At 37.9% G+C, this 15,084-nt stretch overlaps 1 protein-coding gene across 2 annotated transcripts; it reads right to left on the minus strand.

Annotated features, from left to right (window-relative positions):
- Positions 1-302: 302 nt before the first annotated feature.
- Positions 303-7,559, minus strand: LOC107775182 (ADP-ribosylation factor GTPase-activating protein AGD5). 2 transcript variants are annotated; one of them, XM_016594882.2, is made up of 11 exons: positions 7,289-7,559; positions 5,981-6,039; positions 5,747-5,837; positions 4,114-4,168; positions 3,905-3,995; positions 3,564-3,798; positions 2,926-3,133; positions 2,471-2,655; positions 2,150-2,386; positions 1,974-2,032; positions 303-641 (listed from the first exon to the last, which is right to left on the minus strand). In XM_016594882.2, exons 1-11 carry the CDS (start codon positions 7,337-7,339, stop codon positions 509-511), a joined length of 1,404 nt encoding a protein of 467 aa, XP_016450368.1. In that variant the 5' UTR covers positions 7,340-7,559; the 3' UTR covers positions 303-508. The 2 variants fall into 2 exon arrangements, with proteins under 2 accessions (XP_016450368.1, XP_016450370.1); XM_016594884.2 differs by lacking the exons at positions 5,747-5,837; positions 5,981-6,039; positions 7,289-7,559 and adding an exon at positions 5,628-5,732.
- Between the last annotated feature and the right edge of the window lie 7,525 nt (positions 7,560-15,084).

Below are 15,084 nucleotides of genomic sequence, written 5' to 3' on the forward strand. Positions count from 1 at the left end.
ACCTATCATTGATTTTTAAACAGCTTGGCGATGCAAATTTCTTTATAGGATAAGTAAACACTTCAAAAATTCATTAACCTTTGCAGTACTTAAAAGAAATAGCATGTTCAACTTTACCTAGGTGGGCTGCTGTGTTTAGCAACTAGATGGAATGCTATAATATCTTTTAATCTGCCCAAGGAGCAACTAAACATATAGTAATTGCAAGGGAAGCTAAAACGGAAAATAGTAGTATTTCTTTAGATTAAGGGAGATTTAGGGGAACATCACTCAGAACATTAAATGCATGAATACGAGGGAAAGGAAGGAAAAGAATCGAATTCCATCAAATCTTGAGCGCTTATTTTTTTCCAGATACAAAAATACAAATCAAGCCATAACCTGAAGAAAACTCAATATTGCTCCTCTACATTAGTTTACAATCTCCAAAACAGGAGTAGAACAATAAAAGCTAATTCCCTGTGGAAAAACAATTTGTATACTAACAACTAGTATGCTTGTAGAATTTTCAGCGTTTTGAGAACATTCCCTGCGTCAGAGAGGAAAAGTCGTATTCTTTTGTCGACTGCGTAGCTGCCTGCTTGCTCGGTCCAGACGGCAAAACACCGTTGCTGGAAGAATTTTGTCCCATCGAGTAGAAGCTGCAAAATAAAAGATAACTATCAATTGTACCTCAATCATAAAATATAAAATGAAAAATTAAACAAGCACCCAAAATTTGTTCCTGCTAAACACAATAAATGGTACAACTATCAAAATTTATTTCCTAATGTAAAAGATGATTGGCAGCTGAGCTCGTCAATGTAAATTGGCAATCAAAATCAGGTAATAATGAATACAAGCCATCCTTGACCAAAAATAAAAATAAAAATACAAGCCATCAAAAGCAACTGATAATCCAATATAGACAGCTTCCAAAATCAGATAAGCAGATGTAGCTATGAAAATTCTCAAACAACTGCAAACATTCAGATTTAGAAATCAAAATCACTCCAGTTTCAGCCAAAAGGAAAAAGAACTGAGCGGCAGATGATGCAACCTTGTCTCTTCAAATGGTCGCACAAAATTAACCATGTTTAACTAAAGTCAATATATTTTTCTACCAGTAGAAGAATATAAGATAACAAGGGCACAGCCAGTAGAGTTATCTAAAATGACAAGAAACTTAGCTGCATACAACAATAACATACCCAGTGTGATCCCACAAGTGAGGTCTGGGGAGGGTGGGGTCTTGTGCGATGTAGAAATGTTGTTTTTGATAGACCTTCGGCTCAAGAAAAGCGTTTTCAAAACAGGTTTAAAAAATACAAGAGTAAAAAAGCTAAGATGAAATACTGAAGAAAAAGAAAGTGATGACAACAAAAATAGAAACCTAGCCGCCATAAATATAATCAAATGAATCAGGTGCGTCATATTAGATTTACCAGGGGGGGGGGTTGTATGGGGGTTGGGGGTTGTATGCGTGCAAGAGCAAGAAGGGATTAGAAAGGAAAAGGGTAATAAGGCTCCATGGATTATGCGATTGCCCTCTTCTACTTGATCATCACTAAATCTGTTTTACTTTTTATTGCAAGAGAGTCTTCTATTGTATACTTAAACCAACTATGAATGGATCAAAAGTCAGAAACTAAGTTCACGTTCAACTGTTTCCTTTTGAGGGAAAAAGGTTAAGTGAATTAGTGTCTCAAAACTCCAGGATCAAATAATACTATCCAATGGGGCCTATCCACAACCCACTATTAACCAGAGGAATAAAAGGAGGGAGCCTTGCAATCAATTGGAAAAAGCAGCTCGGATCTAGCAAATTGTGTGTTACGGGATATCATTCAAGAGAACTAAATGGCCAATAATCGGCAGGATATGATGCATTGCGTTAAGTTGTTCAATATAAGGTCTTAACAACAGGCCCTCTAAGGACAATGCAGCAGTCGCAACAGTCTACATTTAACCAACAACAGGTCAGAGGTTAATACCTGGATGTTGAAAGTGGCACAGAGTTCCCAACTACATGTGTCGGTCTCATATTGCCTACCTAGTTTAGAAGCAAAATAAACAGCTTTGAGCAGTCTTAAAGACAAAAGGTCAATGCAAAATTTGATATACATGTGTAATTTTTCTTTTCCCTTGATAAATAATACTCGTGTTCTACCTGCATATATTTCTCCGGCTCAGTCTTAACAGCTGCTGGCATTATCACACCAGGGAACTGATAGCCTAAATTTGGCCAATTTTGGTTTACCATATTGGCACCGTTAGGGCCTTGTTGTGCATTCACAGGAATTTTTACAGCACCACCAGCAGCAGCAGCAGCCATTAGTAAAGACTGTTGTTGTGCCAGCATAGCGAGCTGTTGTTGATGCATAGCAAAAGGTGACACCATATTGGACTGTAAAGGCCAACATCATTTTTAGATAAAAGCAGAAAAGTTAAACATGACCAAAAACTTCAACTTCTTGTAGCAGTATTGTACCTTGTCAAAAAGGCTCATTATATCATTTTTAACATCTTTCTGCGGCTTCCCGGATGAGGCAGAAGGCAGAATTGATGGTAAATCCTGGAATAAATCTTCAATTCCAGAAGCAGAAGCAGATTGAGACTTCTGATCTTCAGTTTTTGTAGCCCCTGTTTTTTCTGCTTTTGTTGCTTCTTGAGCAGCTGCAAAGTTCACAACTTTCTTTATAGGAGAAAATGAGCTACAAGAGGAGTATAACAGCTTCAATTCAAATCCCAAGATAAACTGCACGCTGTTGATTTCTCAAACTACTTTCATAACCTTTCTCTAAACTAGAAGTAAAGACTAAAAACTAGGAAAAGTATGAACCATGCTAATGGAAGAAAGACGACTGCACTCTCTAAATGTTAATTGTCAAAAAAAAAGGGGAAGAAAAAGAAACACGTTTCAAACAAAGCTGAGGCTTAACATACACTGGAAACCTGCCCATAAGTTATCATCGGCAGAAGCTGCTTCTGAGCCATTGTCAGTTGGAGAATCCATAGAAAGCATGTCAAAAAGATCAGTAGCATAATCAACTTTAGGAGGATTGGTAGCTTCTGCAACCTGCTTTATAGATTCAGCAACTACAACAGGCTCTGCTTTCTGATTTGTCTGGTAAGCAACCTGACTCGAACTTACCTGCAAGTAGTCAAACCTATGAGAAAGTGTTGATGTTAATCCAGAAAGACTAACAAGTAAGTAGGAAGAAATAACAACTAACAGCAGTTAGGAGCAGTTATACACAAGGACTAACGAGGGGATATGGATACACCACATACCTAACCTAAAAAATTATTTTGCAAGTATCTCGTAACTCAAAAGCAGTATGAGTAAGAGCTGCTTAATTCAACAATACGAGTAAAGAATCAATACTCAACACCAATAATAACTGCAACCAAACCCTAACGGCTAAGACCCAATCAGCTCATATACATAAGGCAAGTCCAGTAGATATACCAGCAAATGAAGGGGATTTCATTCAAAATAAGACATTGAGACAACAATATTACACCTGAAAGGTAAAGAAATGTGGAGAAAGCCAATTTGATGAATATAAAGTTTAACATACATGCTCTGGCCCTCTAGGAGGCAGTGGTATACTGACTCTAGCAGCAGGTACATCTTGCTTTGTGTTCGGGGCTTGAACATTCTTCCTCTCATCAGATGCAACCCCTGAGTTAGTCGCATGCCCACGCCCACTTCTATCACTGTTTTGTTGCCATTGCACTGAAGCCCTCTCTTCTTGAACCCTGGAAGATGGTTTTTGTATCCCATCCTTAGGGACCCACCTCTTATCTTCATATCTTAACAAAACACAGGAGATGCCATGGATAAGTATAAAATACTAGATTGAGGGAAGAAGACCGCATGAAGGTATTAATTGTTAGGAGAGACTTAGTAAGCACGTACTTTGCTCGGATGAAATTCTCAATACCAACTCTATCATAATTTGGAGGCAGCTCTGCTTCCCAATAACTATTTGACCTCTCATTTCCCATTGCTATATGAACCCAAGAGATAAAAAGTAGAGGAAGAAAAAGACGGTTATCTAAAATTAAAAAATTTCTCTATCAAATCAAAATCTAAACTTTGATAATTATAGGAAACAGATATCTTACATTGAATAAATGCAACTTGTTCAGGAAGCCATGTGTCTAGAGTAGCTGATCTGACCTGTAATTTCAGAGACATCAGAGAATACAACAAAAAATTTGAAGTAACATTCTTTCAGATTAGAAGGTCAGAGAGGATTCATATAGCCGACCCTAACTTGTTTGGGATTTACGCATAGTCATTGTTGCCAATAATCATTCAGAGCACAATGAGTTATTTTTCATAGTGTATATTTTTATTCAATATGTAAGAGATGTGGAATTATATCTCGCATACAGGCAACATACCAAAAAGTAGAGAACCTACAAAAGAAAAAGTAGTGCTCTGTGAAAGACACCCAATCTTCTATAGAAACAAAAACAAAACTAGACTCAAACTACAATAAGCCATTTAAAAATACAAATTTTTTTTCGCGGGGGGGAATCCAGAAACAGAAGGACGAGAATAGAGAGAAATCTTATAACATATTCTAATTTGATAGATACTTTACAACAATGTATTAACAAAAAGTGCACAAGGATTATTGTGATTATTATGCATATAGTTATCAAACCAGACTACAAAAGACACCTAATCTTCTATAGCGAGAATTGAGGGAAAATCTTATCACATATTCCAATTTGATAGATACTTTATGTATTAACAAAAAGTGCACAAGGATTATTGTGATTATTATGCATATAGTTATCAAACCAGACTACAAAAGACACCTAATCTTCTATAGAAACATGAAACCCATGGGTTTGACGAAAAATGAGGCAATTCCTCAAATGTACAAAAACCAGACTGAAACCATAATGAGCCATTTAAAATACAAGGATTGTTGGGGGGGAAAGAGAAAAAAGAGCTCCCGGGAAAGTTGAAGGGTGAGACTTGAGAGAAATCTGATCACATGTTCCAAGTCCGCAGATACTTCACAACCACACATTAACAAAAAGTGCACAATGGCTATTGTGATTATGCATAAAATTATCGTTCCATGGACTTTTGCCTAATAATTACTAGCAGTTGTCAGCAAACTCTTTTGCCGGACGAAAGCAGCAAACCAGTGCCAAAGACAATCTTCATTGCAATTACTCATTTCAAGGATTGTGGGTATTAGTTAAATGACTCCATTCAGTCGACATGTCTTCATAACATTAAGATGTTCGAAATTATTTCCTGGATTCTCATCATAAAACACAGAGAAGATGAGGAAATGTAGAGTGATTTTCCAAACAAAGTACATAACTATCCCTCTAAATCAGAAGACAATGCAATATCAGAGGAAGTTAGATTAGATTGAATATCAGCAGTAGAGTCATACAAATTATGAATTAATAGATGTGAAATGATCTCCATCCTCGTGATTTAAAATCAACATATGTTAAGTAGGGGTGGCCGCAGCTGAAAAAGGAATGAGTTTTAAGTTTTCAGTCAACATTAGTCGTTCACAGAATTTTAACTCAATCAAGAATATTAAGCAACAATACTATGGGAAACAACAGCAACAACAAGGAATACTAAAGTTGACCATGACCTTTATTTGCAATTTCTCAATTGGGCCAACACTTATAGCTGAAAAACATGCAAGTGCTCACACCATTTCAGACTTTTAGAATATGTGGGACATTTTGGTCATGACGAGGAATATATCACCTTCGATATGTGCACCCCCAGACTTCTGTGGATCCCAGAGCATTGCATGCAAATAAATATCCCCAGGTTCACGCTTGCCCATCTAGGACCCCTGCATTGGTACAAAAGTAAAGTACGGTCAACATAAGGACTCCAAAGAGCTTATTAAAGCCAATTCTGTTTCAATTCAATGATCTATTAACAAGCACATCCGAGCTTCACTTTGCCACATTTGAGATACATCCTAATACGTACTTGGCTTTGCAATCTGCACACTCCCTGTTCTCGGGCAATTTAAGAAGTCCTTCTAGTATCTGCCAAAAAGCCCAGCAATGAGTTAATTTGATGTGAACACACACATTAATCGAAAATAAACCCACCAGAAAATCAAATGTGAAGGGAAAAATCATTATATAATCCACACGTGAATCAGAAATATACCAACCAGGAAATAAACTGTGAAGGGTAAATTCATTATATAAGGCACACATGAATCGAAATAAACCAACCAGGAAATAAACTGTGAAGGGAAAATTCATTATAGAACCAAAAACTACATAATGATAATCATGCTTCCTTATGGTCTTCCTGTGGTTAATCATGTTATTTGCTTTGATTAAAGAAAATTTTATCTTTCTACCTCCAAGGAAAATAAGTGAGGGGCTAAGAGTAGAGAAAGAAGAACAGATACCACAGTTTCCTTTTTCTTTTCTCGCAGTATTAATACTTACACGATATGTGTACAGCTTTGGCAATTAAGAATTCAAAATCATGACTCAATGCCTTCAACTCGGATGCTAGTATAGCTTTGGCAGTTATGGGACTTCCAAAATCAGGAAGAGGAGGTTTTCATTGAGAGGTTGGCTTAAACTGGTTTCACACTGCTTCTTAATTATGAAGAAACTATCTTTCCTGCACCTCTCCATGGGGAGAGCTCTGGAGAACTCTATTCAACAATAGATCATCACAATGCTTTTACATATAATTTTTATTCACACTTCTGTAAACATTTCTAACTAGCACTTTCACTTAGAAGAAAGTTGACGGCAGAATGGCCAAATGTTCAAATGCTTTGACTTTAGGTTCTCAATACCAGCTATATTCGTATTTGAATCAACTAAACAAGCTAAGAAAGGCATAATATGTCGATAGTGCCTTGGTAATATGAACAAATTTCACCTAATGTCCTTAAATTATTTAAAACAAATAAAAAATGATGAGTGTCCTGGAAAGCTGTCTATTTTTCTTTTTCTATTAGGAAAAGAATGAACATCCAAAACTCTAATTTCAAGCCACCTGCTTTGAACCAGATCATCATTTCAGTGCTCAAACTATCATATACGAATAAACTTAACAATATGAGTCCAATTTAAGGAAAGGGGGGAAATGATACAATAAGCCCTAAATCTCAAATATAAGTTGATAAGAGCATATAAAATATATCCACAAAATCTAACCAAGAGTCAAACTTTATCAAATCTGACTTAGATCAAATCTAACTTAGATCAAACGAGAGAAGAGGGAAATTGGGTGAAAATTCATGAATCAGAAGGATATATATACCTTTCTGTGCTTAGCATTAAGCTCTTTTGTAACATTGGCCTTCTCATTCATGGTGGCGACGAGTAAAGGGTTTTAACGGAAATGGAATTGGCCGACGGAGAGAGAAGATATCGGAAAAAATGAAAATTTGCTGATCTGATTCCTCTCTCTCTCTCTCTCCTCAGCCTCTCCGACGCGTAAAAATCAATATATTACCCAACGAGGAAATGCGACTGGATGAGAAAGGAGGAGGAATCGCACTTGTCTCTCTTTGATTTTGACTTATTTATTTGCTTTAACATTTTTCTTTTTCGTACTTTGTGTTCCCGTGCGAACTGGGACCCTGGTGTAAATACTTCGCTAGTCCACACGTGTGATAAATACCATAGCCTCGTCTACAGTATTTTTCAGGAATAACAGTGAATTATGAAGTATTAATAAATATTTACTTTTTACTATGAACTTAAACATGAATTTTTAAATTAAAATATTCAATAAATTATGAATTATATACATATTTTGTTAATTTTGAATTCATAATTTTGTTCCTATTAGAAATAAATCACTTTTTAAACAAAAAATGGAATTGTTTAAGTACTCAAAATAGTAATAATAAAATTATACTAAAATAAGATAAATGGAGTATTATATTAAAGCTGCTTGTTAACATTTATCCACACTCAATTTTTTTTTTACTTCACTTTCTTATTCTTTATACTGTTTTAGAATTATCAGGGGTCTGAACATAGAATGGTGGAATGTAAAAATAATTGAATTTTTTCCCAACCTATTTTGTTTATGTTTACCGGAAAAACCGGATAACGTTAGATTTGTGTATGGTTCTAAGGATATGCGATACAATTCGATATAAATCGCGTAGAGAAATGAATATGTGTATTGTTGGCTGTGAGAATGAAAATAATAAGCAAAAAAAGAATGAATAAGTAAAGCAAACATAAGGGGATAACTATCAATATAAGAAGTGATCTTCCTTTCTCCTCTTTTTCCCCTCCTGTGCCCCTGGCTTACAAGGATCCCCTTTTATAGAAGAGGGTTATTATAAAAAATAATAAAACATATAGTGGAAGGCCCATGATGACTTGTCTCTTCTTCAATTCCCGCCAAGATTCTCTCTCTTGGTGCGGTTGCAACGGCTCTTGTCTGTGAGCTCGATACTAGCTCGAACTCGTTACTGGGTCGGGCCCTTCGGTCTCGGATCGAGTTCGACCTTCGAGATGAACGTCGCGTATTTCCGACCTCGAAGCAGTGCCTTGCGGATCGATTCGGTCACGGGCTCGATAGGATTATCGAGCCGCCTCCTCGAGTGACCTTCGGGCTCGAGGTTCGTTAGTACCGACCTCAGAGCTCACTTCCAAAACCTCATTTCGGCTTTTTAACACTCGAACTTGATCGAACGTAGGAAGGCCGGAATCTATTTCGACCGTATACAGATAGTCCCCTCGTTTCTCAGAAAAGGATGTGGCGAGAAACGATATGATTTTCCAGCAGCTCGATCAGATATACACTGATGTTTTTATCGATCCAGACCATGACGTATGTAATGCTCGATCATCTTATGCGTCTTTACAGTCCCCGACTTTATCGAGGATACCCGAATTTTTCCTTCCCCTGTGGGAATTATTAGTTACCTTCGGTCCTTGGTGACCGGAGAAGATCAATCAGTGATGAATGCGACGGGGCCCGCCTGTCTTTTCAACGAGACCCAACATGCTTTGAATCGGGTAACTTCTGATGGCGTTTTCGCCGCCTCTATACAAAAAAATTGTAAATACAAATCCTTCTTCTTTTTGGAGAGAAATGGCCTTTCAAACTAAATAGATAGTTTGAATTTAAATCTCTGTTGCCTTCGGGCCTCGTGGGTAGTCCCCTTTGCTTTATCGGGCTCCAGCGTCCTTCAACTTAAATGGTCAAGTGTTTGTTCTAACTCGAAGAAATGAGTAGTTTTGCTCGAAATAATGTAGCCCGTAGGCGTAATAGTCGAGCGAGTGATTGCTCGAACTCGAAATAAAGGTAGCCCGTAGGCTTAATGGTCGAGTGAGTGATTGCTCGAACTCGAAATAAAGGTAGCCCGTAGGCTTTGGCAGTCGAGCGAATGATTCAAACTCGATTGCAATGTAGCCCGTAGGCGTAATAGTCAAAGTAGCCCGTAAGCTTAATGGTCGAGTGAGTGATTGCTCGAACTCGAAATAAAGGTAGCCCGTAGGCTTAATGGTCGAGTGAGTGATTGCTCGAACTCGAAATAAAGGTAGCACGTAGGCTTTGGCAGTCGAGCGAATGATTCGAACTCGATGCAATGTAGCCCGTACGCGTAATAGTCAAAGTAGCCCGTAGGTTTGGTAGTCGAGTGAATGATTCGAACTCGATGTGATGTAGCCCGTAGGCGTAATAGTCAAAGTAGCCCGTAGGCTTAATGGTCGAGTGAGTGATTGCTCGAACTCGAAATAAAGATAGCATGTAGGCTTAATGGTCGAGTGAGTGATTGCTCGAACTCGAAATAAAGGTAGCCCGTAGGCTTTGGCAACCGAGCGAATGATTCAAACTCGATGCAATGTAGTCCGTAGGCGTAATAGTCAAAGTAGCCCGTAGGCTTGGTAGTCGAGTGAATGATTCGAACTCGATGTGATGTAGCCCGTAGGCTTGGCGGTCGAGCGAATGATTTGAACTCGATCCTATTTGCATAATAAATCTTGAACATAGGATATCGGTAAAGAATAGAGCTTTCTTTGCAAGTCATTATACATGGGTTCATGTTTTGCGTCAAGGCTCGAGCCAACTGTATAAGCATGGTTCGTTTTGACCATTTGGCCTTTACGACGTTTCCCGTTGAGACACTGTTTGTTATGAAATAACGAAGTAACTTCCTTCACACCGAACTTGATAATTAGCACAGCTGCGTACAATGATAAAGCCCCCATGTGTACGAGGTTGATTTTAAAGAGGCCTCGGATACTCAGCAGTAGTATCGTTTCCGCTATATGGCTGGTATCGATCTCTGGTCGACTTTTGTTTTTTCGTAATGGACCTAGAAGTCAACTGGTCATCTTCGACTCTTATTTTGGATTGATATCGATTGTGCACATCGGTCTAAGTAATAGCTGGGTACTCAATCAGATTTTGCTTCAGCCGCCGTGAAGCCCTCGAGCTTCGCTCATTTAGACCTTGAATGAAAGCTTGAACAACCCAATCGTCTGTGACTGGTGGCAGATCCATTCGTTCCGTTTGAAAACGAGCTACGAACTCCCTTAGCATCTCGTTATCCCTTTGTATTACCTTGAACAGGTCCGACTTTCTGGTTTCGACCTTTATGGCTCCGGCATGTGCTTTTACGAAGTAATCTGCAAGCATAGCAAAAGAATCAATGGAGTTAGATGGTAAATTATGATACCATATCATTGCCCCCTTTGACAAGGTTTCACCGAATTTTTTCAATAATACAGATTCGATCTCATCATCTTCCAAATCATTGCCCTTGATGGCACACGTGTAAGAAGTGACGTGCTCGTTGGGGTCGGTCGTTCCGTTCTATTTGGGTATTTCGGGCATACAAAATTTTTTGGGGATTGGTTTTGGGGCTACACTCGAGGGAAAAGGCTTTTGAATGAATTTTTTCGTTTCTAGACCTTTTATCATTGGTGGAGCTCCCGAGATTTGGTCGACCCTGAAATTATATGTCTCTATTTTTTTATCGTTGGCTTCGACTCGTTTTGTGAGTTCCTCGAGCAATTTAGTAATTTCGGGAGTAGTCTCCGAATCTTGCTCATTTGACTTCTCTATGGCTGGTTCCGTTCTGTGGGTTACTTCTCGAAGCGGATTGGGCTCCGGTCTGCTTTGTACCTGAGTTTGGCTCTGCAACTGAGCTATCGCTATTTGCTGGGCTTGTAACATCTCGAAGATCATCCGTAAGCTGACTCCGATCTCCTCCACGTTATGGGTGTCTCGAGCTACGGATCGAGTACCGCCCTGAATGCTTCTTTCCGGTTCGGAACGCTGATTCACCCCTAGAGCTATTTGTGAATTAACATCCAATGGTACTTCGACTCGAATTTCGGGTGCTTCGATTCGAGCCTCAGTGCCATCATCGAGTGGCCTTCCCGGCCCCGGGTGCTAAGTTGTTGGTTTCATCTTGAAGGCCGATTTCGTGGTCGATAAGTGAAGCCGTTGCTGATTTGAAGTTGCAAACTGGCGTGTACTTTATATTTATATCAAACGATCACTGTTACCATTGGCCCCACGGTGGGCGCCAAACTATTTACCGAAAAAATCGGATAACGTTAGATTTGTGTATGGTTCTAAGGATATACGATACAATTCGATATAAATCGCGTAGAGAAATAGAAATATGTGTATTGTTGGCTGTGAGAATGAAAATAATAAGCAAAAAAGAATGAATAAGTAAAGCAAATATAAGGGGATAACTATCAATATAAGAAGTGATCTTCCTTTCTCCTCTTTTTCCCCTCCTGTGTCCCTGGCTTACAAGGATCCCCTTTTATAGAAGAGGGTTATTATAAAAAATAATAAAACATATAGTGGAGGGCCCGTGATGACTTGTTTCTTCTTCAATTCCCGCCAAAATTCTCTCTCTTGGTGCGGTTGCAACGGCTCTTGTCTGTGAGCTCGATACTAGCTCGAACTCGTTACTGGGTCGGGCCCTTCGGTCTCGGATCGAGTTCGACCTTCGAGATGGACGTCGCGTATTTCCGACCTCGAAGTAGTGCCTTGCGGATCGATTCGGTCACGGGCTCGATAGGATTATCGAGCCGCCTCCTCGAGTGACCTTCGAGCTCGAGGTTCATTAGTACCGACCTCAGAGCTCACCCCAAAACCTCATTCCAACTTTTTAACACTCGAACTCGATCGAACGTAGAAAGGCCGAAATCTATTTCGATCGCATACATTTTAAAACTTTTTTGGTATATGAGACGTTTCCTCCTATAAATGTTTTTCGCTCTTACGAATACCATCCCTGGCTGCCTTTTTTTTCTTCTCACTTTTATAATGATACGAACATTCGTATCTGATACGAACATTCGTATCCCGTCATCCTTAACAAAAATAATTGGTTTAGTTAAATAACTCCAATGCTTTTAGTGGTTTATTAGTTAAATAAGTCTCAAATACATTATTTTGCATAGTGCCCGGCCCCATTGAAACAAATTGTGACAGCAAAGTGCTAAACTTATCTGTAGTGTTTAAGTTTAGTTTTTTTTTCTTTTTATTATTTTGTTTCTTTTTCACCTAGGGCCTGTTTGTTCATTAAAAAAAATCACATTTTTTCGATTTTTTTTTACTTTTTTCGAAACAATGTTTGTCCATGAAATTTTTAATTTTCTTGAAGATGAATTTCAGAATTTTTCGAAAATTTAAAAAATTTTAAAAAACTATTTTTCAAAATTTTCACTTCAGATCACTCACAAAACTTCAAAACAACCCAAAATTATATTCATGTCCAAACACAACTCTAATTTTCAAATACCATTTTTATTTGAATTTTTTTCCTTCACTTTTTCCTGGAATTTCACAATTCTTATGTCCAAACGCCCACCTAGTGGTTGCAAAGTTTATGTTTGCCTACAATTTTCCGTCTTTTTTGAAGTAGTGTTTAAATTTAAGTTCGCATCCAATCTCCCTTCTCTTTTTTTTTTCAAGATTTAACTTAAGTAGTCGTTCACCCCGTGTTAAAATTAAAAACAGACGATAAATATAAAATATATGTATACAACAACAACAACAACAATCCAGTAAAATTTTACTAATGGGATCCGGGGAGGGTAATGTATACGCAGACCTTACCCCTACCCCGAAGGAGTAGAGAAATTATTTCCGAAAGACCCTCGACTCAAAAAAAATAAAAAGACAAAAGGACAAAAATAAGACATAATTATAAAATATATGTATAATTATGTATAATTTATATATATTATTTTTTAAAAAAGTGAGAAATGTAAAATAATTGATTTCTTATTCAATTCCTATTATAAAAGAATACTCATTTAATTTTTAAATTGTATATAATTGATAAATTGTATATGCCTATATTGTAATTAAATTGAAATTTGAGTGGTGAAGGTAATAAAATTTGAAATAATCCTTTCTGCAGCTTTACGAAGGCCTTTGGGCCAAGCAGCCAAGCCCAGTACGTTCAGTAGCTACTGAAAAAGGGCATTTGGGTCATTTGGCCATTGTCTTTTAGCATTTACTCATTTCGAGGAGCTCACTCCCTCAGTCCGGTAGGCTCTGATATCAGGACGATACGATACGATGGCGGCACGTCAAGCAGCGAACTTATCTCGATTCTCCGCTTCCAAATCAGTTAGTACAACGAAGCAAGGCGCCTTACTTATCCAGCGGCGTGGTCTCGCCGGCGGTGGTGGTAATTTCACTAATTTTCCTTAAATTTTTGAAACTTCAGTCTGTTCTCAAATTTAATTATCTTCCTGTAAAATAAATCATAGCTACCCATTGGATTAGTTTGTAATGGCGTTATTCATGGACATGGAATTCTGGAAGTTGAAATAATTACGTATTCTTTTTTATGCAGATCATCATGGACCTCCGAAGGTGAACTTTTGGCAGGATCCGATGAGTCCATCAAAATGGAAAGAAGAGCACGTGAGTTTTTCTGACATTTGCGATGCCTTTTCTACTTGTTTAAACTGTTATGGCTATGCTTGTTTGTTGGCTTTGGCATTATCATATTGCTTGACTTATGAAACTTCTAAAATTTGTTGCGAGTTTCTTACCCCAAGTATTGCTTAACTTTTACCTAACGGAGTACTTTAGTAATTGTAGGAACTTTGAATGTAAGATGTCAGATAGAGAACTATTTTAATGGTCGCTTATGCATGGTTGGCAACAAGTTTAGGTGGGGATTGTAGTTTTCTTTATGTATTTGGGATCCAGAAGATTATATGGAGTATTCACTCACCTATGATTGTGAGAAATGATATTCTTTCTCTTTACTTACTGGGAATGATGTTTTGCCTCTTCTAAAGATATATTCTAGACCACTGCAAAATCTTATATTACATGGAGCTTTGCATGTATCCTTTCAATAGCAGTGCAGATTAGGTTGACAAAATCCATACCTTTTGACAGCTTTAGGTTCCAGTTGTGAGTCACTAATGTTTTGGAGCTGTATCTTCAATAGTTCACTGACTAGAAATCCTTTCAATTGTGTGCGATGACATCTTTGGATATAACAGGAGATCTTAATTGCTGTATTTGTGAATTTTTTTGAGAATGGTAATTTCTATATATATTAATAAGACCAAAAAACAACAGTAAAGCAGTGCCAAGCTATATTTTCAAAAAGAGCAGACCCCAGCTATGTTTCCCTTAGGTTACAGAGCAACCTATCAAATCTGCTAAAGATTCTGCCCCCTCCACAAAGTTTTTTTTACACCAGAAATGAAACAAAAGGAAACAATTCATTTTGGTATTCTGTGAGGAGTTGCTTCTGTCTTAAAAAAATTCTTGAATTTATCTCCTTCGAGACTGTCCACCATAATGCAAGTAGGAACCAATCTCCACCATTTCTTCTGTCTCACTATACCCGCATTATAATTCCAACACTTCAACAGATCACAAGTGTTTGCTGACATACTCCATTTAAGGCCCACAATATTAAGAAAACGTTGCCATAGTTGTTCAACGATAGGACAGTGAAGAACAAATGGCTATTGGTTTCTGTAGCTGTACCACAAAGTGAGCACTTAGAGCATAATTGAAAACCCCTTCTCAAGTTTTCTTGTGTTAAACATGCTTCTCTTGCCACTGACCATGAAAAAAGACCA

The sequence above is a fragment of the Nicotiana tabacum genome, chromosome 2, assembly GCF_000715075.1.
Source record: "Nicotiana tabacum cultivar K326 chromosome 2, ASM71507v2, whole genome shotgun sequence".
Classification (NCBI taxonomy): domain Eukaryota; kingdom Viridiplantae; phylum Streptophyta; class Magnoliopsida; order Solanales; family Solanaceae; genus Nicotiana; species Nicotiana tabacum.

What these genes read in the sequence shown, in the direction of transcription:
- LOC107775182 (XM_016594882.2), bottom strand. Translation starts at nt 7,339, where the DNA reads ATGAATGAGAAGGCCAATGTTACAAAAGAGCTTAATGCTAAGCACAGA. An exon ending in ACAAGTTGCATTTATTCAAT is followed by an intron (nt 3,996 to 4,113) that starts GTAAGATATCTG and finishes GGGTTCATATAG; the next exon opens with CAATGGGAAATGAGAGGTCA. An exon ending in TAATGAGCCTTTTTGACAAG is followed by an intron (nt 2,387 to 2,470) that starts GTACAATACTGC and finishes TGGCCTTTACAG; the next exon opens with TCCAATATGGTGTCACCTTT.